This window comes from Drosophila albomicans, chromosome 2L (genome assembly GCF_009650485.2).
Source record: "Drosophila albomicans strain 15112-1751.03 chromosome 2L, ASM965048v2, whole genome shotgun sequence".
NCBI classification, from domain to species: Eukaryota; Metazoa; Arthropoda; class Insecta; order Diptera; family Drosophilidae; genus Drosophila; species Drosophila albomicans.
Window position 1 is genome coordinate 26,301,322 of NC_047628.2, and position 25,975 is coordinate 26,327,296.

A 25,975-nucleotide genomic window follows, 5' to 3' on the forward strand; every position below is an offset into this window, starting at 1 on the left:
TTCTTCTTTATTTTTTCAACAAAATGGGCGTTGGCTAAGTAATTGGTTTTTCAGGGGCCAGTCCGCACACACACACACTCACACACATTCACAGATTACCTTGAGTTGGCTCTGATAAAGCACCTCAAGGAAACCTTCACTCAACCAAATGCAACTAATCAACAAGCGTATTTTCCCTACTTAGAAGCGCGTCCAAATGAAATACTGAATGAGTACTAAACTCTAGTTATTTAGTGATTTAGGGAGTGCACCGTTTATGGCTAAACTTTAGAGTAGAAGAGTAACATAATATAGAAGAAAGTGAATAAGGTTCATAAAGAGAAATATAGCAAAGAAAGGTATTAAATATCATTATACAAAATGAATACAACTTCTTTTTAAATATTAGAGTTTATATCGAAAGATATTGCATAACAAATGACCAAGTATACACATGACAAATTTGTTTAGCTACTCCTCAAAAATTTGAGTTTATCTAGAGAAATATCACAAAGAACATAACCAAAACATGTATAAAACGACTTCTCTTTCAATATTAGAGTTTATATGTAGAAATATCACAGAACATAATCAAAAACAAGTAAGAAAGCTACAGTCGAGTGCGGTATTATTCTTAAAATATAACAAATAATATACGGCAAAAATAATAATATATACCGAAAGCCATATTTGGTATATTCCCTATAATATTACTACATTCAAAATTCATATTTTTCCTTTTTTACATTCTCAAAAGAATTTATAAATAGCAATAAAGAGCTTCGAATTGTAGAAATATCGCAATCGAAAATATTGAATATTTATATATAGAATAATCGGAAAAGAACATGAGAACATAATCAAACTTGATTTGAAAGATTGCCAGAAAACATCTACAAAAAAGAATTCAAGTGTCACAGTTCAAACTCATAATAAACATGTCTAAATTGTGATAAAATGACGAAATCTTTTGTTATAATTTCCACATTTTATGCTGTAAGAATGGGACATAAAAATTCTAAAAATATATTCATATTTTAATTGTTAAATTTGGGCATTAAAGTTCCAAAAATAATAAGCTTTTGCAGTCTAATAAAAGTCTACAAAATTTCCTCTCTAGCAACACCTAATGAACCACTTTTCACAAATAAAATATCAGAAAATTCCTCATCATTATTATGAAGGTAGTAAGAAAAGATTTTCTCCCAACTATTTTAATGCTGTCATTATTTCTACAATATTATTATACTTGTATTTCTTGACTAACATTATGAACAGCCTAGTTTTCTCGGTTGAGTGCGGCATATTTGAGAGGCCATCATTTGAATGTGGTGCGATTGCTTTCACCATAAAAGCTTTCTCCGCTTTGGCCATATCCTAAGTGTTTCCTTACTTTGGCGCACGTTTTCTTCTTCTTTGGCTTATCTATTGTTGCCAAAAACTGACTGGCCCACATTAGCAATTGTGTCAGAGCCTGAAAGACCGAAGCACGAAGACATTTGCAGTCTGCAGTTTGTTGTTTGTGTGTGTATGTATGTGAATATCTTGTTATGCATTCATTGGTATCTCTTGCATTTTCTTTATGCATTTCTTTAGCAGTGACACATTCATTTGAATTACTTCCTGCCCGGGCAATGAGTGGGACCACCCAACAAAAAAACGAAGGAAAAGACGCTTGACTCCATTTCGTTGGCTCATTTATAAGCAGCACATGTGCGCCTGATGTGACTTGTCTCAAACCAAAAAACAGAGAAAAGAAAGAAAATAAGGCTCAGGCTGAGAGCTGCAAGAGAATGCAGCGCCTGCCAAAAGTAGGCGTGGCTTGGGTGTGGGTGGATGTTGTGCACATTTTTAGTGTGTGCCAAATGCACATTTAATAACGTAATTTCTGAAGCGTGCAAAAGATATTTTTAGAATTTAGTTCTTTTCTTCTTCGTCTTTTTCTACCGGCAACTTTTCTGCTTCATCTTTCAACCCAAACTGCAAACAAAGTCATATATATATGTATATAGACTTATTTATGTGTGTGAGTGTCGCTGCAACTCGACGTGAGGATGCGCACAACTTTTTAGCCAAATTTGCATATGCAACTGACGACGATGATGACGTAGCCTGAAGCAGCAGGAATTACCGAGTGGATGGCACTAGAAATAGCTGCCAGCCAGTTCTCAACTGTCCCCCTTCCCCGCTCCCCTCAATCCCTTTCGCCATCACCCTTAGTGTATATAAAAAGCTTCGCCACTTTTATGCAAATAATGTCTTCCAGGAATTTTTGCTATTTATAGTTAAGATACCAAACGTGTGGATGCCTGATATCTGTGAAACTGTGCATTAGTAGTAGTGTCATATGTGTATGTGTGTGTGAGTGTGTGTGTGTATCTTCTTTACAAGTTATTGCTTCATTTATTCAGCAAGTTCTTCACCTTCGCCTCCTTGCTGACTTTGGCAACTATCTATCTATCTATTTATACATAGAGCAAGGTTAGTCATCTATGTATCCTTGCGTATCCTTGCGATTTCATTCACTCCCAGCCAAATTACATTCTGCAGCAAACTATTAAAGTTTTTGGCAGTTGATTTCGCTATTTTCCTTTTTTTTTTTGGCTCTGCTTGATTAGTCATAATTTAGATTGGCATTTCCATTAGTCGAGCTTGGAATTTATTACTGCATACCATATCATAATTTTGCAAGTAACTTACCTAATTCCACATAGAGTTTTGGTCGTATATTCTCCTGCCAGGCACTTTGATTACCAATCACGAAGAGTGTCAGTAGTAGGAAGACTTGCATCCATCCGAAACTTTGGCTCAGTGTTTTTGCACTTTGCAGATGCATTTTGTGGCTTATATATTTGTTGTTATTGTTATTATTATTTATGTTTATGTTGTTGTGGTTACTGTTGTTATTTTGCTTGCTTTTATTTACCGAGTTGTGGAAATGAAACATTTCTATTTTTGCATAAATTTTTACTTAATTTCCTTGCTATAAATATTTTGTTGTTGCGGTTTTGTTTTGTTTGCTTCTGTTTCTGTTTGTTTGCTTGTGTGTTGTGTAACGTAAGGATTATATTTAATTTATTTACTGCCTCTTATTTACTTACTATTTAAATGCTATTCATTTGTGTCAAATATAATTAAGTATTTATTTTAATTTTTGCTTTTTTTATTATTTTGTTGTTATCCGTTTCTTATTTAACAATTTATATCCTTTTAACAAAGTTGATAAAAACTGAGCGCCGTTTTTTTACTTTTTTGTTTACTTTACTTTTTTGAATTATTGTGTATAACTTTTAAACAACTGACTGCGGGAGTTTTAAGTCATTACTGAAAAGAGAGAAAGAAAGAAGAGGAAATTAGTTACATATATATTTTTATGATTATTCAATAAATTATGATCAAGAAAAAATACTTTTATGAATAAATTTGATATTTACTTATAAAAAGTTTTTTCGGTTTTTTTTATACTAAAATAAGTTGTGGTTAAGAAGTATTTAACAGTAGTATTTTATACCCTCCACACAACTATTGCTTTTGGTATAATTTAGTGTTTGTAGTATATTAATTTAGTATATTTTTTAAGAGCAAAGTTGAGCATACTCGATTGTAGCTTTGTTAGATTTTCAATGTGAATTAAATTCAATTAAATTAGTTGCTATCATTTACAAATAGTTTAATATTTTTATAAACCTTCCAAACTATTTATTATAAATTATGATAGAAAAAGTCTTCATATCAGGTAAAAGACTATAAAATTTAGAAAGTATTGGATAAATGTTTTAATGGGAATTAAATTTAAATCTTCCTTAGACATAAAGAATTGATTTTTTCAAGAGTACTTCTAATAGAAACATATTCACTAGCAGTACTATACTTTATTAAATCGATTGTTTAATAGAGAGTTTAAGAGAGAAGTACTCCGCTTAAAAATTATTTAGACATAAAGTTGAATTACTAGTTTTTTGACTGTGCGTTAAATTGAAGTCTCTCCACTTGAAGCTGGTTAAAAATGGGATTCTTTGGCTGATGTTGATGTTGTTGCATGTTAAATTCAGCGTGCCTACTTTCAGGCACTTTGCACTAAACTAACAATGCAACAAAAACAAGCCAGAAATGAATGCGGCAAACACACGGCAAGTGGTGAGTCAAGTGGACACTCTACTTTAACACTTGCCGTTCCACTTGGCTTTCTCCTCGCCTCTCCCTCTCTCACTCTCTCTATCTCTCTTCTTACGCCTACTCGCATTGTTGACATCATAATTAGAACGCACCTGCCTCAGACACACACACACACAGAGACAAACACACGCACACACTTACAGTTGAGTTGAAAACAAATTGCGGTGCACTTTTGTGCCCTGCTGCACAGATTTATGACACCGCCACCGCCACCGCCACAGCATAACCCCGTTTTCCTATGCCACAGACCCCAAACTGTTGCACCACCTTTCCCCTCGCCCTCCTCCTCTCCCACGCTCTTTCTTTTTGCAATGTATGTGCCACATTTCTTCATTTCGTGCCACATTTTAATTCGCTTTGGGGTGGGAGAATGTTGAAAAACTCATTAACTGTGCACGCTACTTGGCACCTTTTTTTATTTTTCTGCTTTTTTTTTGCCAGTTGCTTTTTTTCCTTACAATTTGTTCTCACTTTGCCTCATTCGCTCGCTTTGTTCGCTTTGCTTGGCTTGCTTTCTTTACTCTGCTTTGCTTCTGCTTCTGTTTTTTTTATACATTTTTTTAAACAATTTTCTCTCTACTTCACAAACCCCTCCCCAATCTCATTTCCCCCCACACACAATTTGTGGGCTAAGGTCGACAACTTATCTGCATGGCAGACATTTGTGAGGCATTCTAAATGCCCCAACGAGTGTGTGTTTGTGTGTGTGGTAGTGTGTGTGTGCACACACATGATTGCACAATAAGCCGATTGGTTGCCACATTAAATCGAGCACAAAATTTATGCCAGACACATTGGCATAATGCGCATTGCAATAAAGTTAATTAAAAAAGAGTTTCAGGCACACAAAATCCCAATAACTGTACGTACATTATGCAGCGCATTTAAATCAATAAATAGTAAACAATCGAAATGCAAATGCAAAAATGTGCAAATAAAAAATGCACAAAATTATTACACAGAATCTTGAAGTTTTTACATTTTACAACGCATTTAAATCAATGCAAATATAAAATGCAACAATTGACAATTACAAAGAATGTTAATGTTTTTTGAATTTCACATTCCATTTAAATCAATACAAACAAGAATTAAGCAAACTCTCGATTGAAATGTTGTAATCAAAATACTAAAATTCAGAATTAAACAAGAAAGTTACAGTTAAGATTACTCGACTGTGAAATACACTTTCAATAAAAGCAAAACAATGCGGTATAATTCTTAAAATATACCAAATTAATATACTAAAAATACTACAAATATATCGGATGTTACATTTGGTATATCGATATACTTTTACATTTAGAATATACCATAGGGCACAAAATTTACCAAATTGGTATATCGATATACTAAATTTGGAATATATCAAAGAGTGCGTAATATACCAGATGGGTATATCGATATACTGCTGCATTTGGAATATACCATACAGTACACAATATACCAGATTGGTATATCGATATACTATTTAATTTAGAATATTCCAATATACCAGATTGGTATATCGATACACTATTTCATTTAGAATATACCATAGAGTAATGAATATACCAGATTATCAATTCAACTACAGCAGCCGATTTTTTGCATACACAATTATTTCTTCAATAACTTCTAAAATTTTTATCTCATCGCAATCTTCTGCTTTATGAATAAGGAGTATAAAAATCTACAAAAAATATTTTAATATAGAGCTGGAGCTTTAACTTTCAACTCGTATTTAAATGAATGCATAAATGTACAATCAAAAAATGCACAAAATTAAACATCAAATCTTAAAGTTTTTTTGTGCAAAATTAAAATATATATGTATGTGCATATTTTTATTACATGCTCGTATTATAAGATTATGCATTGAGTGCACAGCACAAAACAAAAAAAAAAAGCGACAGAGAAATGCAGAAATGCAGTTGAAATTGCGAAAGCATAGCAAACATTTCAGAGATGGCATTAAAACGGCGATCCAGGCATTTAAAATGCTGCCTGCAAATAAAGCAACAACAAACAAGCAGACAGCAGTCTCCCCTCTACCTCACCCCCCTCTGTTAACAATTGCACTCGTTGCAGTCTGCGGTTCTTTTTGGTCAGCAGCATTTTCTATCTGTGTTTGTTTGTGTATTTCTGTTTGTGTGTTTATGGACTTAGTCCCGGGTGCTGTGCAAATGGTAACCCAAAATAAATGCAGCAGGAATATGTCAAGTGTGGCAAGCACACACACACACACACCTACACATTGCTGAGGCTCAGCTCATTGCGGGGAGTAACAACAACAATAGCTCGAGCCTGTGTCTCACAGTCTGAGCCTGATGCATTGCAGCATATTACTCAAAAATAATGAAAAACAGCTGAAAACTGTGGAAAACTGTGAAAAACTTCAGTTCGGTTGATGGCAATTTTGTGATTTCACCACTGTTAACACTCATCATCAGCGGCGCCATTTGTTTTGCGGCCGCCATTTTGTTGCAGTTTACAAAATGGCCGCTGCGGCGCTTTTGCCTTGTTTCGGTGTTTCTCTGTCTCTTTCTACGTGCAGAAATCAACTCTTAATACACAAATAAATGCCGCATTTCCATATATAAATACAAGCATGTTTATATCGTTTGCATTTTGCCCCCCTCCCTCTTCTGTGTCTGTCTACAAAAATATTTATGTTGCAAATCTTTGCGGCTTTAACTTGTTGTTGCTCCCTCTATCTCTCTCTCTCTCTCTCTCTCTTTTCCTCTCTGTCGCAGTCTCTTGTTTTATTTTTTGTTGTCTTGTTTTGTCGTCGTCGTTTCTCAGTGTTTCGTGACTTGTTTGTCTTGTCTGCATATCCTGCAGCGATTTTTTCGCCCCTCTCTCTCTTTCGCTCGCTTTGTTCTCAAGTTTGGGGCTGCAGTCAAGCGACGACAAGGAGCGCCTCTCTCTCGCTGTCTCCCTCTATCTCTGTATATCCTTGTAAATGGGATTTGTTGCCTGGGCCGTCGCGTAAACTTCTCATTTATTAGCTTTATTTCTCTTTCTCGCTCTGTGTGTGTGTGTGTAAAAATATTTTACAATTTTTGTAAGCTTCATATGTGTGTGTGTTTGTGTGAGATCCTGGCACCAGGACAAACAGATTTATTCGTTTAGAAAACGTTGTTTCCTTATCTTTCTTTGTGTTTGTGTTTTATGTCTCTCTCCACAAATTTTTTTTTTTCCTTGCTTTTTCGGCTAGGTAAGGCTGAGAAAAAGGGGCCGCTGGTACTTGAGTAAATAATCATAATGGAATTTTTAAGGCTTATGACAATTTAACATGTAACCTGTATATATATTTCTCTAGAAGTGTGTGTGGGTGGGCCCCCTTGATACGCTTGGCTGCCTAAGGGTTAACAATGAGTTATGTGGTTTTATCAAAACATCATTTCATATGAACTGCAGCCACTTAATTGGAATTTATGCCATAAATAAAGTAAACTCTGAACTCCTCGGCTTCCAAATGGAAATAAATGTCTTGCAGCCTGCACATTTCGTATCTAACACTCACATATATATTCATTCATTCATTCATTCATTCACATCTTCAAAGTTTTCTGCACATTTCAACGAATTATCTCTGAACGTTACTCACACAACTTGCGCTGATTGAAGCTACAATTAAAAATAAAAATGAAAACAATAAGTGATAAGTCTATATGTTTTCATTGCACTCAAAGATACGCAAATTATTCACAATTTATGAGCAATTACGGAAAGTTATGACTATCATCAATGATGCTTAAATGCTTAAAGCTATTCGAGAGAAGCCAGTTTATGATAGTTATCTGAAGAGAACTAAGGGGAAATTGTACTTCTATGATATTTTATTCTACTGAAGCTATAGTTCACAATAAATACTTGAAATACTCTGCTCTTTTTGAGATACCAATGGAAGAAGCTATTTAGTTGCTTTACTTTTATAAGTATAGGAAGTATTAAAATCTCTTGTTATTATAATATATTTGCTGAAAGTTTTTATGACTTAGATCTGTCCTTATTTAAAGTGAACTGCAAAACAAATCAATTGACAAATGTTTCATAATTAACAGTCTAATTCATGAGAATATTCTAAAAGTTTAATATATGCGTTGATTTTCATCATCTAAACTCATATTTTTAAACCTTTTTGAGGAAAACATTTGTATTGATTTAATAAAAAGTTAATATTAAATATCTATAGTATTTTGTAATCATTTTTAAATATTAATGTAAGAGAATACGTATCATATCTTGACTTGTTAAATAACTTTCAAAATGTTTATGTTATATTGGTCAATGCATCTCTTCTTTCTCAGTTTATTTGTATTATATATGTTATCCCCTCTTTACACGATCTCAAATCACTAATTCCTTAAAAGCAAAAGCAATAGATAAATATAAAATAAACAATATTTCAGTAGGTAAATATATTTTAAAATTTGCATACTCAAATAAATAATATTTCAATAAGAAAACATATTTTTCAAGTTGTATTCCTTTACAGAGTGTTTCTCTGTTCTTCCACTCCCCAAAAGACAACTTTCTAATCATGTTCATTTTACGTATTTCTGCAGTTTTTTTGCGCATTCCCAGCTAAAAACTAAGGGCATCAATGTAGCAAAGAGTGGGAGTTCAAGTTGTATAGGAGAGAGGAGAGAGAGAGAGGACGAAAAAAAAGCGTAAGCAGTTTTCTATTGTGTTGGTAAACCAATTGCAAATGCTGCTTTTCTAGCTGCTGCTGTTGTTGGCCATGGTAACTGGGGTTATAGCCATTTGCTGCAGATTCTCGCCCACTTAACTGAAGTACTTCAATCCAATTTTGTTTATGCAGCTCGATTCGAGTTTGAACTGCAACTGCAACTGCAACTACTTGAAGAAGAACTTATTTTTGCGGCGAAGGGAAAATTGTAGTTGGTGGGTTGGTCTTCAATTTGCATGTTCATAAAGTGTAAATTGGAAATTTGAGCTGTGGCGGAATTATTAATGAATTGAGAATCAGCAACAAACTTTGTCATAACATTGAGAGAGAGTTGAGAGAAAGCCTAACAAGCAAATGCATATTCTAGAGTGAAGAAAGAGCAGTTGCCAGTTGCCAGTTGGCAGCAGTTGCAATGCGGAAGTTGAGAATTTATTTACATAACCACAAAAGAAAAGAAATACAAGTAGCTGGGAACAACATTAACTGAAAACCAGCAACAACAACAGCGAACAGCAATGGCAATGACAACGAAAGCACAACAATAAATAGCATTATGCTAATCCAGGCCAAACAAAATGGCGAAAGCAAAGAAAAGACCAATCTCCATCTCTCTCTCGCTCCTGAATTCTTCCTTGTTGCAGGAAGCATTAGCTGAGGCAGGCAGCAGCTGCCATTTGCCACCGCAGGAATAATAATTATGAAGGAAAACAGCAAAACGGAGCTAGGCAAATAAAAATAAATAAAACCCCAACTAACTAACTATTATTTACTAAAAATAAGTCACAACAACAACAAGAACACCAACATCGAGGCAAACTTTTGCTCTCAACTTCTGCGCAAAAGCAGTTGAGAGAAAGGATATCAAAGGGATGGAGACGAAAGGGGGGGAAAGGGGAACTGCTCAAGGACTGCGCTGCGGCGTGAACGTGACATGGCATAAGAAATATGTAAATCCCCGAACGTTAGTCAGGTTTAAATCTTAAGCCTTCGCTTGGCTGAAAGCAAGCAAATTGAGAGTTGAAAAGTATTCAAGATAAATTAGCCAAGTGGATAAATGCTTCTTCTGCTTTCTTTTGCTGCACAACAGTACATTCATTTTCTCATATCATAAAAAAGGCTCTAAGGAAAGCATGAAATTTGCCATCAAGCAGCAGTTTATTAATGCGGCCAATGAACCCACAAGAAAATGCCAACATAAAAATAAAAGAAAATTGCCTGTGTTTAGCAAAGAAAATATATGTGAGCTCAGGCGCAAAATAATATATTTGTAGTATTAATTTCAGGCTGTGAGAATATTTATTGAAAATAAAGAATAGATTGATTTTAAATCCAAATTGAATTTAATTCAGCATCACATGAAATATTTAGTAACAACAAACGCAGATTTCATTTGTTTATATTACTTAAACAATATGCATCTAATTTTCTATTTAAATACCTAAAATTAGAAAATTTCGTTTAGCTCATTGCAAATATTAACTTTAGAGCCAAGCCAAATCAAATTGAATTCCCCATCAATGTTTTAGATTTTGCAAAAAATTTATTTTAATATGATTTTAATATAATGTCTAGTAATTTAAAATCATTTTTATTTGTTGGAAACTCATTCGTACACTGAATATTTTCGTAGTGAATATTTCATTAATTTTAAATATTGATGTTGGAACCAAATTAAATTGAATTCGCCATAATGATCTAATCATAATATTTTAAAGATTGCTACAAATGCAAATGATTCAATACACCGAATATTTTATTTATATACTAAATATTTCATTCATATACTGAATATTTCCTTCATATACTAAATATTTCATTTAGATACTGAATTTTTCATTCGTATACAGAATATTTCATTTAAATATACTAAACATTTCATCCATATACTAAATATTTCATTCATATACTGAATATATTGAAATAATTTTTATATTTAATTATTTTTACTATTTAAACAAAAAAAAATTAAAGCTAAATTGAATTACATTGAATTTTATTGAAAAATGTCAAGCAAATAAAAAAATATAAAAAAATTGTCTATTTTAAAGAAGAAAATTGAAAATTGCCTAACCCAAAGTAAATATTGATTTCAAACTGAAATTGAATTTTATTATAAAATTCATCTACAAAAGCAGCTTCACCTTTTTATAAAACAATATCAAATTCTTGAGCTGAAGTTTTTGCCAATTATAACTGTTTGTTTTCTTTGAGCATTTTCCATATTAGAAATTTGTAATTCTAATGTCGCCTGGGCATATGTTTGTGCCACGTCTGCGCATCATCAGATTTTTGTTGCATCACTCCCCGCTCCCCGCATCCCCGCTCCACGCTCTGCATTTCATTTTGTCGCCCTTTTCTGCATATTTACTACGTGTTATGCCTCATCCAAGGAGCTTAACGCTTAGTCCGACGTGGCATTTTGATTCCATGATTTATGGGATTCAAGAAACCCTCTCAGCGGCAAACGCGACCTCGAGGGCTCTTTTGCATTTGATAATCCTTTAAATTTGCGTATGTTCGTCGTCGTCTCTTTTTCTCACTTACTCTCTTTCTCTCTTTGTCTCTCTAAGCGTGTCACAATGCTGACGGACATTTGACTTTGTTTGGCTTGCATTAAAAAACACATAAATTATGTGGATCTAAAGCCAGAGCAAAACCCCGATCCCGAAACAACGGAAAAAAACACTTAAAAATACAAACTTTTAATTGTGTTGAATCTCAAATAGTTGTAAGCGACTCGAGCAATTCATTCAAGCTTTTATCTGGCTGCTTTAATCGTATATTTATCAATACACATAAATGTTATGAGTATCATTAAACAAAGTTGACATTTACAAAGCGTCTGCTGGCCAGCAAACGATCAATCAATGAAACCTTTCCGGGGAAAACGCGATATGAATTTACAGCAGAGATGTTATTAATGAGAGTCTCAAGAGAAGAAAGAGAACCTGAGAGTGGACAGGTTTAGGCAGTCAATTGGCTGCTCAACAGTCAAACATATTCACAAATTAGTGAGCACTTAACCTCCCAAGTTCTCTCTCAAGTAGCACTTAAAAATGCCACACGCGTACTAATTCCGTTTTGTGGCAATAAATCAGCGGGAAATGGATACTTCAGATAGTACTATAATGCATCAATCAAGCCATCAATTAAATCGAACCCAATCATATTTCAAAGTGTAGCAACGTCTCTGGAGAAGAGCCACAAAAATTCGAACAAACAAACTAAACGAGCCGCATAAAAGTAACCAAAGAGCAAACAATTTTCTGTGAGTAAAGAGAAGACGAAGGCGACGTGTGACTTTCAGAAATTGAGAAACTAGAATATGCTTAGGGTAGTTTGAGTTTGAGTTTGAGTTAGAGTTTTGGGTAACATTGTCACATCATAAATGTCAGGGACACATTTCTGTGCGTTTTACTGCGACCATAAAAATTGTTTGTTTGCGTCGAGTGCAAACAACAAACAACAATATGAAATACGAAGCAAAATGTAGAGCAATATCAATGTTTTTTTGTCGCTTCTGAGCTGGGTCAACAATCCCAAACTGAGAAGATGAGAGATGAGAGAACGAGGGGAGATGAGAGCTAGAGAATCTCCCTCTCTATGTGATGGAGGGGGCGAGACACATTCGCTACGCTGACCATAAAATGTGTGGCACGCAAAATACATAGCGAGGAGAGTCGGAGGCAAGGTGTTCGCTGTCTCGCTCTACGCTTGCCACCGGGTGGCGCGCAGTCAACAACACAAAAAGGTCATAAATCACTTAATCACATAATTAGAATGTATAAAAATTGATTTACGAGATTTTGAATGCGAATGTTGTTGTTGCAACGTCGCGTGTTTACGATTATTTACTTACCGCCACAGCGCGATAACGAAGGGGTCGCAACAACCAGGACGCAGGACATCACAGGACAACACAGGACTACAGGACAGCGAGCCATAACACATGTCCGTGATTGCATAATAGCGCTTTATATAATCCATGCAAATTAAATTTTTCGTGGGGAGGCAACGCCCCCAAAAATTTATGCATCTTTCTCGAGTGTCGAAAACTTTTAGTGTTTGGGGTCTGAGGCGCACTATCGACATTATTATTAAAGTCACAAAGGCGACTTTAAGATAGACAAACACATAGAAATCACACAAACTGTTGTTGTTCATTTTGTAGGAAGAGAGAGTGCAAAGTTTACTCAATAATTAAATTTAATGAAGCGGAGGCGAATTGTGAAAAGATTAAGTCTGAGTTCAATTTAATCAGCTTCTTTTTAGTAGTGTAAGAGAATATAAAAGAAATTTTTGGTTCGCTAAAGTCTGAATTCAATTTAATCAGTTTGCTTAGCATAATTTTTCTAGTAGTTGTAGAGAAAATAAAAATGTCTTTTGGTTCTTTAAAGATTAGACAAACTATTTTGTACGAAGAGCGAATTTGTTTTTTTATATTAGTCTAAAAATAATTTGCTACTTTAACCTCTAAGTTTGATACTCTAGTCTAGAGATTTAGTTCCTTTTGTTTCGCAGTGAATTAATCTATTCATTTCTTCTCTTAATTTTATTTGTAGTTAGGCTCTACTTTTGCATTATAAATCAATATATTTATTTCTTCTCTTAAATCTATATGTAATTCTGGTCTTCTGTTTGTATTATAACATTGACAGATTCGAAACAATTCTTTCTACTAACTCAGATTTAAATTTATATTTCTTTCACTACAGATTAGTCAAACTACTTTGTTTTAAGTCAAACTTCATGTTTTATTTTTATATTATTCTGTTTCTTCACTTCTAAATACAGAAAACCATTAAAATTATTCTAAAATTACTTTGCCAATCTATATCGCACACACTTTGCGTAAAAGTTTGGCAATCTAATCAAAACTAAACAATAGAGCATTCTTCTTGTTAATCAATCCATTTATTTCTGTTATTAATTATATTTGTAACTCTACTCTACTTTCTCACTATAATATTGATAGATTCAGCACAATATGTAATATTCGCAACAATCTTTAATTTCGATATCGCAATTTCTATTGTATTTATGTCAGTTTTTCCCCTTTGACTAAATGACAAGAAATAACCAAAAGTCAATTGTTTTTCGCCCCTTTTTCGTGTGCTCTTAGCTCACTGAATTTGATTATATGGTATTAGAGAAAATAATGAAAAATTTTTGCAAACCAATCAAATTGATGACGCTTTTGCAGTTGTGTCTGGCACGTGCTCTCATATCCATATATATATATATATATATATATATATATATATATATATGACTGAGCAGCAGACTGAGACGGATACAGAAGCAAATGGTGGAACATGAATTTGCACAACTTTTCGGGGCTGTCAAAAGTCAAAGTAAGCCGACGGCGTGTGACAGTTTTTGCCTAAAAGCAGACACATCAGACACACACACACACACATTCGAGTTGTACGTGAGTGAGAGAAACGCGTGTGTCTCTTAGAGAAAAACCCCGACCAGAAGCTACCCACAAAAACCCTTACTTACTCGTATATAGAAAAAGTATAGTCAGCCATCCCCTTTTATTATCATTGACGTGCCGGGCTTAGCTAAAAACATTTGACATCGATATTGTTATGAAAGAAAGATCGTTTACACACAGGGTGTTGAACCGGTCAGTCGAGATCATTCTTTATACATGGTGCGTTCCAAAGTAAACAGGACTTTTTGAATCTAGCGCCATCTAGTGGCGCCATCTATATATCAACTAGTGCGTTAGAATCTGCTATCCTTTATCGACTTCCAGTAAAAATTTCATGACATTTCATCTATTGGAAGTGAAGTTATTGCGTTTTAAGTGTCAGTATGTTTTTGTCATCGGTGCGAAAATGAGCTTCGAACAAAGAGCCAACATTAAATTTTGTTTTAAAACTTTTACCGAAACGTTTCAATTGACGAAACAAGTTAATGGCGATGGTTGCCTATCCCGTAGCAGAGTGGACGAGGGGTTTCAACGTTTTCAAAGTGATCGTGAGGACATAAATGACGATGAACATGTGGGCCAACCAAAATCCGCGATAACCGAAAATTCCATCGAAACTGTGCGTGAATTCATAAAAAATCAGCCGAAATCATCATTGAAATTTATGGAAACATCTCCGAAACATCGATTTATCGCATTTTGACCGAACATTTGGGCTTTCAAAAGGTGTGTGCACGGTTTGTTCCGCACAAAATGACTGACGTCCAAAAATTGTTCTGAATTCAACATTCGAAGGACCGACTATTTGACCAAAAATCACATTTTAACCATCAACCACTCCCCGTATTCACCTGATATGGTACCGTGCGACTTCTACCTTTTCGGAATAATGCATTTGCCGATGAAAGGAAGGCGTTATGCAGACGTCGAGGCCATTCAAACGGCTTGCACCGGCATACTGGAGGCCATACCGGGCAACGAGCTAAAACACTCGTTCGACATGCTTTTGGACCGTGCAAAAAGCTGTATTAAAGCAGAAGGAAACTATTTTGAATAATATAAATTGATTTTGCCGAAAAACCTATTTGTTCTGTCTTTTTGTTAAAAGTCCTGTTTACTTTGGAACGCACCTTGTATATACGATACGTTGAGGGTCGTTTTCGTACCGTCTGATGTATGGAAATGTTTGCTCTTTACTGCGGCACGCTTTCTGTGTCCAATTTTCATTATGCGCGTTTTCTTTAATTCGTTTCCACTTTTCCCAGCAGGCCCATAGCCAAAGAAGAACATCCCAAACCAGATCCCGGGAAACTCAAACCCAAAACCGAAAACTCAAACCCAAGCTCAAGTCACGTACCCTTCCAACACGCATGCTGGCATCGCTCCCTCTCTCTTTCTCTCTCTCTCTCTCTCTGTCTCAGTCTGTCTCCCTTTTAACACTCTTTTTTTATTGCATCATAAATTTAATATTTTTATGTAATGTTTGTATAACGGTACGCTTTTACTACCCTTCCTCTTTCCTCTCTCTCTCTCTCTCTCTCTCTCTCTCTGCAAATGTCCATAACATGCACAAGATTCGTGCGTCTTGTGTCCTTGCCCCAAACCCCACTTCACCTCCCTCCCCTTTTGAGCTTGTCCTGGCAAATTTTTGCTTCTTGGAAGTGTCGCCGCCGCGTGCCAAGGGGATTATTTTTTCTTCCTACGTTCGTTGGTTCGTTCGTCTTCTTGGCAAAATCTGAGCGATGGAGAGACGAAGGAAGGGAACATTTCTGTTGTCATTTCTTGAATGCTTGGGTTTTGGTTTTCGGTTTTTCGGTTTGCTGCTTATTTCATGCTGAGTCCTGAGTCCCTGAGTCTTGAGTCTCTCCAATCACACACGAAATCATTTTCAATACACAAACACACACGCAGTTGTGAATTTCATGAATTTCTTTAGAATGTGTTTTTTACCTACTTACAGATTGTACGCATGTGTAATCAATCAGCAGTCTAGTTATATACATATATATGATAATCAATGTGGGAAGAAAGGGATAACATCTGTCTGTCTGCAGACATTCATCCCTAATGTTCAGGGAAATTTTCTAGAAAAACTTCACGTATTGAAAATCAAAATTTTACTGAATATTAAATCTATTCTATTCTAAAACAGATACGCATATTGAAAATCAAAGTCGAACTGAATATAAAATATAAATCTAACCACACTAAATAAATTTGTCTGGTTTTCAATTGGCATTCATTTTCAAATTGATATTATAAACTCACTCAACGCATAATTCCCACATTAAATATGCACTCCTTATTTCCATAATCATAGCCACATCGGCATATTTACCTGTAAAGAGAAAATAAAAAGTGTCACATAAATGTTGAAAACAATTTCGCATGTTTGAAAATTAAAAATAAAATGTTATTCGACATTATTTAGAAATGGATTTGCTGCAGCTATTTAATTTGATTTAACGTATTGCAATTTAGCTAATGGCTCACGCAAAACCTTTAAAAAGAAATTACCCATCATATTTACTTAGGATACCAAGGGTAACCCAAGAAGAAGAAGAAGAGACACCACCACCACCAAACACAATGTGCATACGAAATTACAAATTCCCACGGCAAATCCATCAGCAGATAACTCAAAAAAAAAAAGTCTCAAGTCGAGTTGAGGCCGTGTCAATTCTAAATGTTTCTAGCAGAGTCGCTAACACACTCGTCAATGAACGAAGGAGAAACATCTTCTAAACGTCATCGTCGTCGTCGTGAACCTTTCGCCCTGTCTGATCCATTTCCCCAATCGAACCTAACTCAACTCCGCTGCCATTAGCGATAAAAAATTGATTCTCTGGCAGGCAACAAAAGTGCGAGCAAATCAATAAATCACGTGCCACTGCAAAGAGTTCAATAAAAATAAAGGAGGAAAAAACGAGAAGAAAAAAAACCCGCCCGCTGGGCATAAAAAATAAAACAAGCAGCAAGTAAAATAAAAAACCCAAGTATAAAACACAAATAATTGCCGAGTTGTAATAGCTGCTGCAATGCAGCTAAAGAAATCAAATAAAATGCGAGGAAGTTTGGCTTGAAAATATCCCAAAATAAAGCACATTTTGAAAATAAGAATCAAAAACTTGTAATGGGAAATAATTAAAGCTCGCTTTCAGTTATTTATGAAACCCTTATCTCGAATTTTACAGGGTAACAAAGCAAAGTATTATGTGTGTTATCTGAATGTCGTGCAGAACTCGGTTTGAAGCTCAATCCCCAAAATCCAGTCAACAATGACAATGGGCAACCAACTGGTTTTCAACTGGAGGAGGCAGCTTATCAGGAGAGTTTGAGGGAAGGGGGAGGAGACTGCGGCTGGTGCAGTGGACAACAACAAAAGCCTCTTAGTATGCAAATCGAGAGTCAGTCGTTAAGTGAATCAATGTGAATCATGCAGAGCGGCAAGCCGCCAACGCATCTCAAGATGCAGCCCCACGACGCTGCTGCTGCTGCTGCTGAGTGAGCTCAGATAATTTATGCTGTAATAATTAAGCAGCAGAGCAGCAAAGCAGCAGACCAACCCAAGACCAAGACCAAGAGAGGCAAACCAAGCCAGGCAGCCAACAATGACAGGCAAATGTCGCTGGGGAACGGAAATTGTGGCCAGACTGACAGACAGATGGAGGCACGCACACATATCACATGACGCACGCACACACACACACACCCTCTAACATACACACACACAGATGACAATTTAGTGGCTGGGAGACGCCATGCGGTGCAACGCAGCATCAACTGGGGGCACATCACTTGACCACAGCTTGACAGTTTGCGACTGAAAATTGGTAAGGAGCGCGCAGCTCTAACTGTGGGGGAGGCTGGAGTATAGATAAATGAGGGGGGAGGGAGTGAAAAAGGGGAAAGAGTGTGGACTGCAGGAAAATTAGAAGGGAGGAGTGATACATCGAACCACATTGAAACTATCTTGGAAGATATATATAGTAGCTTGATTTCTGGTTCAGTTTTCGATTTGGAAATCGATGCACGAAATGGAATTGCAAATTAAATAATTGCTCAAGTTCCGTCATTTGTGCAAGTCAAATATGCTTTGCATAATTTACTAAGATTAGAATTTGCTATTACATTATAAAGTGCTTCCAAAGCTAATTAAAATTTAGCTTGTTAAACTTTTGTCTGGTTTATTATAATACTGAAAATAATGTAAAGCTATTGCAAAACTCAGTATATTTTATTAATGATGGTATTCAAAATTTTACAACTTTAGAGAAAAACGCAATAAATAAAAATATAGAGAAACAAATAATAATTCTAAATAAATACTAAAATAATAATAGTAAAAAAAAAAATTATTTAAAAAAAAAATAATAAAAAAAAATAATAAAAAAAAATTAATGAAAAAAAATAATAAAAATAAATACTTAAAAATAATAATAAAAAATATATACTCAAAAATACTACGAACACTAAATAATACTAAAAAATAAAAAAATACAAAAAAATAAAAATACCAAAAAAAATACTATAAAAAATAAATAATACTAAATAATAATTAATAATAACAAATAAATAATAATATTACAATGTATATTATTCAAATTGAATACCACTTTTTCACTCTATACAAAGTATACTAATTTTTATACAAAAAATCTCTTTTTCTCTGAACTTTCTGAATAATTTTCTCTATTCTTAAGTTTTCTACATTTATTATTCTATATTCTATTATCTGGAAAATAATAGAAAAATAAAAGTGAATTTATTTTGAACTTTTCTATTTAAACAATAATAAGTGTAAGTAATACAATATAAAAGTAAATGAATTCGAAGTTGTAAACAGATTAATTTTTTTACAGAAAAATAAGAATTATGAACAAACTATAAAAGTTTGTTAGTATGAAAAGAGATTTACAGAAAGTGACATCTACATTTATTTTCCCAATTCACAGATCTCTTTTACTGCTTCTTATGCTATATATTTTCCACTACAACTTTACTGTATAGCAAACATTTATCTTCATATCGCTGCCTTGTCTTCTTCTAAAATACCCAAACTCAAACCCTTAAGCTGCTTTCATTTCAAATCTCATGCCAAAAGAACTATTTCCACACACACTCGAATAACATATAACATATAGCATATAGAGGGGCAATTAAGCAACAAAATGTGAATGTTGCGAAATTTGTAACTAAAGCTTAACAAAATGTTGTCTGGCGCCGAAGCCAACTTGATGTTGATGGAGCAAAATTTTTGGGTTCAACTTTTGGCATGCAGTTCTCACTGACAGCACACAAAATGAATGAACCAGACGGAGAACTGAGAACTGAGAGCTGACTGAATGACTGAATGACTGACTGAGGACTGATGATGTAGGAGAAATGCAGTGAATGTGACTTGAGACTGGGCAAAAGTTGACTTGATGTACTTAGTAGTTGCAGTTGTAATTGAAATTTAGCAACAAAACATTGCCGAAAGCGGGCGAGGGGGGAGAGGAAAGGGTCATCAAACGAGTGCTCTCTGGAATTGAATTGAGTTGAGTTCAGTTGAGTTGAGTGACTGCGTCAGTCGGCAGTCGACTGTCGGCAGTGGGAGTTCTTCTAGTTGATTGATGAAGACATTTTCCGTTTTACAAATTTTGCAGTGGACACTTTGCGGCCAGACTTTAGAGTCTCTCCGATCTCTCTGATATCGCTGCCAGAGTTGTCAATGCAAGTAGCAAGTAGCAGTAGCAGTAGCAATTGCAGTTGCAGTTGCAGTTTGCCACCACAAGAGTCACAACACAAAGCACACAGCTGACAGCAGTTTGCTATCCAGAGCTCATTACGGGATACCAAACTCCGGCCGCAGTTCAAATGAATTTAATTGAAATTTCAAAGTTGTCAAGTAGCCGCTGCCACTCGGAGTCGGAGTCGAAGTCGAAGTCGGACTGAAATAAGACAAACGAAGACACATGCGTCCAGAGTCCAAGAGGAAAATGCGAAAAAGACTAAATAAGTTTTCGCACAGTTGTTGCCACCCTCCAGAAGCTGCCAGCATTGCACTTTTGACGTTGCAACAAATGCAAAAGCATCGAAGACGACCATCTTCATTCATGGCATACAAAAAAAAACAACTGAAAAAAACTCAAAATACTAAGAAAAGGGCCGCAAACAGAAGTGTCATCCAGTGTACGTAACTTTTTAAAAGAAAAGTTTCCCTTAAAAAACTCAAACTCCTTCCACTCACTGCAAAAGCAAAAGCAAGTCCAAAAATTTCTCGGACTTTTGTATATATTTTGAGTTATTTAATGCGGGCGAAATGCACTTCGTTTCCCCTTTTTCCTTTCACCTCCTCTGTCTCTACTCCATCCGCTTCAAACAAGAAAAAAAGTCAATGTCTCTTCTTAGCCAACTGTTTGCGTGGGAGTGTCAAGTGCCTGCAGTGGCTTTAAGCCTTGGCAGTTGACAAGAGCGAAAGCGACAGACTGACAAAGAAAGAGAGAGACAGAGATAGAGAGAAGGAGAGTGAGAGAGAGACAGATGCGAAACAGGAAGTTGCCTTGTGTTGTTGAAGTGAGTTCATACGTTGCCACAAAGATTTCAGACAACATCTGCATAATTTTTGCTCAACTAGAAAGTTGCCTAAGCAACACTTTACATTTATTATTATTTTATGCATTAAGTACAAGATTTTATTATAATAGTATGTCAAGGAATTCAAGAGCTAATATGAGGCGTTGAATTATGAATGAAAATATGAATATGATAAATTAAATGAATAACAAAATATGACCAAAACGATAAAGTAATTTTTACAAATATTAAGAATGTAGTTCTACATATAATATGTCAATATACCAAATATAGTTTTAAGGATGTCTCTTATACTATTGGTATTCATTTGGTATATTTTAAGAATAATACTGCACTGGTTTATATTTAAAATATGTAGCGGGCAATAATGAGAAAGTAAACTTTACAAAGAATTCTTTTAAGATTGTAAAAGCAGAGAACGTAAATTTAGAATACAGTTCTATATTAATATAACAAATATAGCTTTCGGTATATTCTAGTGGTATATGGATTTTATATATTTTAAGAATAATATCACACTGTAGCAGGTATCTCAGTGTCGAGCACACTCGACTGCAGCTTTCTTTCTTATTTTGTTTACAAAACTGTCTCCATAACAATAAGCAAATTCCTGTATTATATTATTTAACAGGAAGAGTAAACTTTCAGAAAAACTATTAGGCAGATATACAGTATCTTCAAGAAGAAAGGCAAATGATACTTTGGATACCATACAAATAAAAGTTATGATAAATAAATCTTTACAAAGAAATTTGTTAAGCATATGTAAAATAAGAAATGAGTAATCATTAAATGGAAAAACTCATTACTCAGAGCTAAAGCAACATGTGAACTTTGACTCTCAACTCGAAATAACACACCCTCACTCCATATGCACTGATACAGGGTATACACAAGCATAAGCTGCTTAAGTAAACAGAGCAAAATATTGCACATCAATAAGTTTGCAAGCTGTAAAGAAAACAATGCACAGCTAAACAATTTATTGAATGATATTTGTAACAAATATATGTGGCATATTTATTTGTTTCCAATAAATAAATAGCAAAGTTTTGCTAGTTTCACTATCGACAAATTGAAGCGACTTATGGATGAAATTAGCACACACAAAATAAGTTGACAAGTGTGTCTAAGAAATTGGCCAAGCAATTCATTTTTATTAGCAGCAGAGAGAAAAGCTCTGCATAAGACAACATCTGTTAGCATTTAAGTGTGTTAATGTGCAGCTCCATTAGCAAGGACAACAACAGATCGCTTAGCTAAGGCAACGAAGAAAAAGATGTGAAATTTGCATTTTCAATTAGAATTCGAATTGAAATTCGATTTGTGCTGCAAGTTGACATTTGTGCTTATGCTCGTCGAACTCAATTACGCTCCAATTACAAACTTTACTTTGGGTGCCTGAGGGTTAAATGGATTCGCCTGAAGGCTTGAAAAATGCTAAGCAATTCTTTTACTGATCCATTTTGGCAGCTGTCGCTGTTCGCTGTGCTCAATTTCCATTCCTTGCCTCATCAACGACGACGACGAGTGCACTTTATTAATAATGTCGACGTTCCACATTTTCGGGGGTTGTTCAACAAAAAACGGGAACAACTACAACGAGCTGAACAACCAAAAAACCACTATGCAGATATTACAAAAACTTTTTTGTTGGGTTTTTTTGGGGTTGCACCCTTTAATGCTTTTTTTTCGGTTCGTTAATGATGCTTCTTGCAAAATGCAAAATGCCAAATTCGTCTCGAGAGCACTCTACAAACCGTCGTATCCATTCAACATTTCCCGTTGATCATTTCGAGAGGGATAAATTGCTAAAGTTTTTCCCTAACGACTGAACTTGAAACACGATTTGGGCAATGATCCATGTGAGCAATAAAACTATCATTTTTACAGGGCAATAAAAACTCATTAAATTACGCAAAACTTTCACTAAGAAAATATTTACTTTTTTTGTGGAACACTTTTTGTGTAATTATGCGTAAATTAATATAAATCAATGCTAGCTGAAATTGTTAATCATCCAGAAAAAAATGTAAAATGTATGCCATCACTCAACAACAACAACGAGAAAAAACAAAATTGGTGGCATATTGAAAATCCAATTAAAATTGCTGCACTTAAAACTAAAATCGGTGGAATCATGAGCGCACATGACTGTGTAATTAAAATATTAATTAAATTATAATTAAAGTTTTTAAAAAACAGCTACAGGAAGTGTTCTGCATATTGTGCTATCCACAAAGCCGCGTGTGAAGTTAATTGCACAGCAAACAACACTTGAAAAAGAGCGAATAAATGCGAATCATCATCGATTTTGAAAAGCAACAAAAAAATGAGAATTAATAAAAGAACTTGTGTAAAACCTATTTAACAAATTTATTAAATAATGTAGTGCTTACATGTTGAAGCAAAAACAAAAACAGTCGACTGTTTGATGCTCTGCTTTGTTCAATTATACAAACTTACTTTTAAATATTATAAATACAGCTGTGAACTTTGAAATAGCAGTGCTAACAATTGAAAAATACTATTATAAACACAACTTCCAGACAAAATTTAGTTATGTATGTGTAAAATATAAATATGTAAAGTCTAGCGCTGATTTTCTCATTTTAAAAAAAAGTCAGATATCAAAACATAAAAGAAGTATAAAGTAAAATATATTTGTAAAATCCAAAAAGAGTATTAAGAGTATTAAATTAAACATGAACAACACAAACTGGGCGGTAAATTAAAATGACAAATTACATAAAAGCGGCCTGAACATAATCAAGCCATTTGGCCACGCCCCCCCTGCAGTTACGCCCAAAGTGCTGTCCGAAAAATCATTCCAATTCGCCACAGGCTACAGGTAAAACTAACTGAATAAGTGAGAGCCAACAAAAAAAAGGGGATAACAAAATAAAAGAGGAGGTGGAAACAAAATCAACCACGAAGCTGGTTTCAAATTACAAAAATTTCTGCCATGCATTTGTAATGTTGTTTAATTTTATTTGAATGCTCTAATGGAATTTGATTTTGTTGTTAAAATGGTTTGTTTTATTTATTTTACGGTTCAAATGATTAACAATTCACCCCCGAAAAATACATGGAAAATATTTTTCTTTTGCTGCATAAATTGTACAAATATTTAAGCTCAACAAATTAGCAATTTGTTGGCAAATATATATTTTTGCTGATTGCAAAAAGTGTGCAAAATTTTAAATGTAAATCAATTTCAATTATTTATCAATATTCAAATGCAAGAAATTTGTTGCAAAATCAGCCTGAAATTCGCGTTCGCAATTCGCATATTTCTAATCATAAATTTGCAACGCAAAATATCTTATCTATTAGAAAATGTGCTGGGCATAAAAACCTCAAACCAAAAATGTGTTCGTATTTATATTTAATGCAATTTTCATCGCTGCATTCACAGCAGCAAATTGGCCAACAAAAGCAAACTAACGCCATTCAAATGCAGTTTTCCATTGAGCCGCGAAAAATTCATATTTCCCCCTCGTATAGAAAAAATACAATAATAAAATATATATATATTTGTACAGTTATGCTGAATGATTTCAGCACGAACAATTTAGATTTCATACAATATTTCGTGCACGTATAAATTGTGCATGCTGCAATTTCACGTAGAAAAATACAAGTGCAAAAAATAAAATATATAGAAAAAACTATGAAGGATGAAAAACAAGGCCCGAGATGAAAAGCAGTTAATATTTTGAATGCCTGTGCTGTGGCAGAACGTCGAAAAAAAGTGCGATAAAAAGCTTGAAAATAAATAAACGCAAATGCACAAATACGCTTAACGCTAACCACACACAAGCATACAATAAATACGTGCCACAATTACATAGATATGCACATACTTTTCACATACATATGAACAATTATATACCATATAGAAGAATGCGAAACCGTAAAAACCAAAGAACACAAATTTCCAGCAATTAAAAATTCAATGTTTGCAATTTCAACACCCTGCACATATTTTAAATATATTCAATTGGGTATGACAAATTGCACTTAAAGTCAGAGTAGGAAAAATCCGAAAAAATACTAAAAATTTGTGTAAAATAAGTAAGAATATTTTGTCCGAAATATCTTTTAAAATGCCAAACTCTTTATCATCTATTCTCTAGCAATCTTCCAGAGTATTTTCAATTCCAACTTTAGTTCTTCAAATTTTGATTTACTGCGCTCTACACAAATTTTCATGCCATTTGTTTTATGCTGGTATTATTTTTATCCAGCGAATATTTCTACCATTTATTGATATTATAAATTATGGTTTTTGCAAGTTATGAACATATTTCTATTTTTTCCATTTTGTTGCTGCATTTTTGCATATTAACAACAACACTTTTTGGTATTTAATTTAATCGCATCAAGCATGTAAAATGTGTTTTCAGTGCAAATAAAGCGATAAGAGCCCATGCATTAGTATTTTATAAATACTGAATGCAAATAAAAACAGTATTTGGCAATTCAATTGGGATTAAAGTGTGCGAGCTATGTGATAAAAGTGCACTTTATCATTTGGAGTCACTTTAAATTAGTTGAAAGTCATTTCAAGTGGTAAAAATTAAAAAACCAAACCGAAGTATTAGTATTTCATAAATACTGAATATAAATAAAAACAGTACTTTGCATTGCAATTGAAATTTAAGTGTTTTAAAAGTATAATTTGAGCATAATTCAGTGGAAATTCCGTTTCAGGTGCTCAGAATTGAAAAAGCAAACCTAACTATTAGTATTTTATAAATACTGAACACAAACAAAAACAGTATTTTGCTAATTCATTGAAATGAAAGTGCGTTAAAAGTGTCATTTGAGCATAATTGTGTGGGAATTCTTTTTCAAGTGCCCAAAATTGAAAAACCTAAACATAAGTATTAGTATTTTATAAATACTGAAAACAAATAAGAAGCGTATTTTGCACATTTATTGAAATTAAAGTGCAATAGAAGTGTCATTCGGGCATAAGTTAGTGGAAATTCCGTTTCAAGTGCTCAAAATTGAAAAACCAAACCCAAGTATTAGTATTTTATAAATACTGAATTCAAATAAGAACCGTATTTTGCACATCAATTGAAATTAAAGTGCGATAAAAGTGTCATTTGAGT

General features: G+C 34.2%; 1 protein-coding gene across 1 annotated transcript in view; it reads right to left on the minus strand.

Annotated features, from left to right (window-relative positions):
* The window catches only part of LOC117563887 (semaphorin-1A), a 217,539-nt gene that overhangs the window by 182,892 nt on the left and 8,672 nt on the right, over positions 1-25,975 (minus strand). The window contains 1 exon segment of the mRNA XM_034242445.2: positions 2,680-3,303. Within this exon segment, the coding sequence (XP_034098336.1) occupies positions 2,680-2,926 (247 nt within the window). The 5' untranslated portion in view covers positions 2,927-3,303.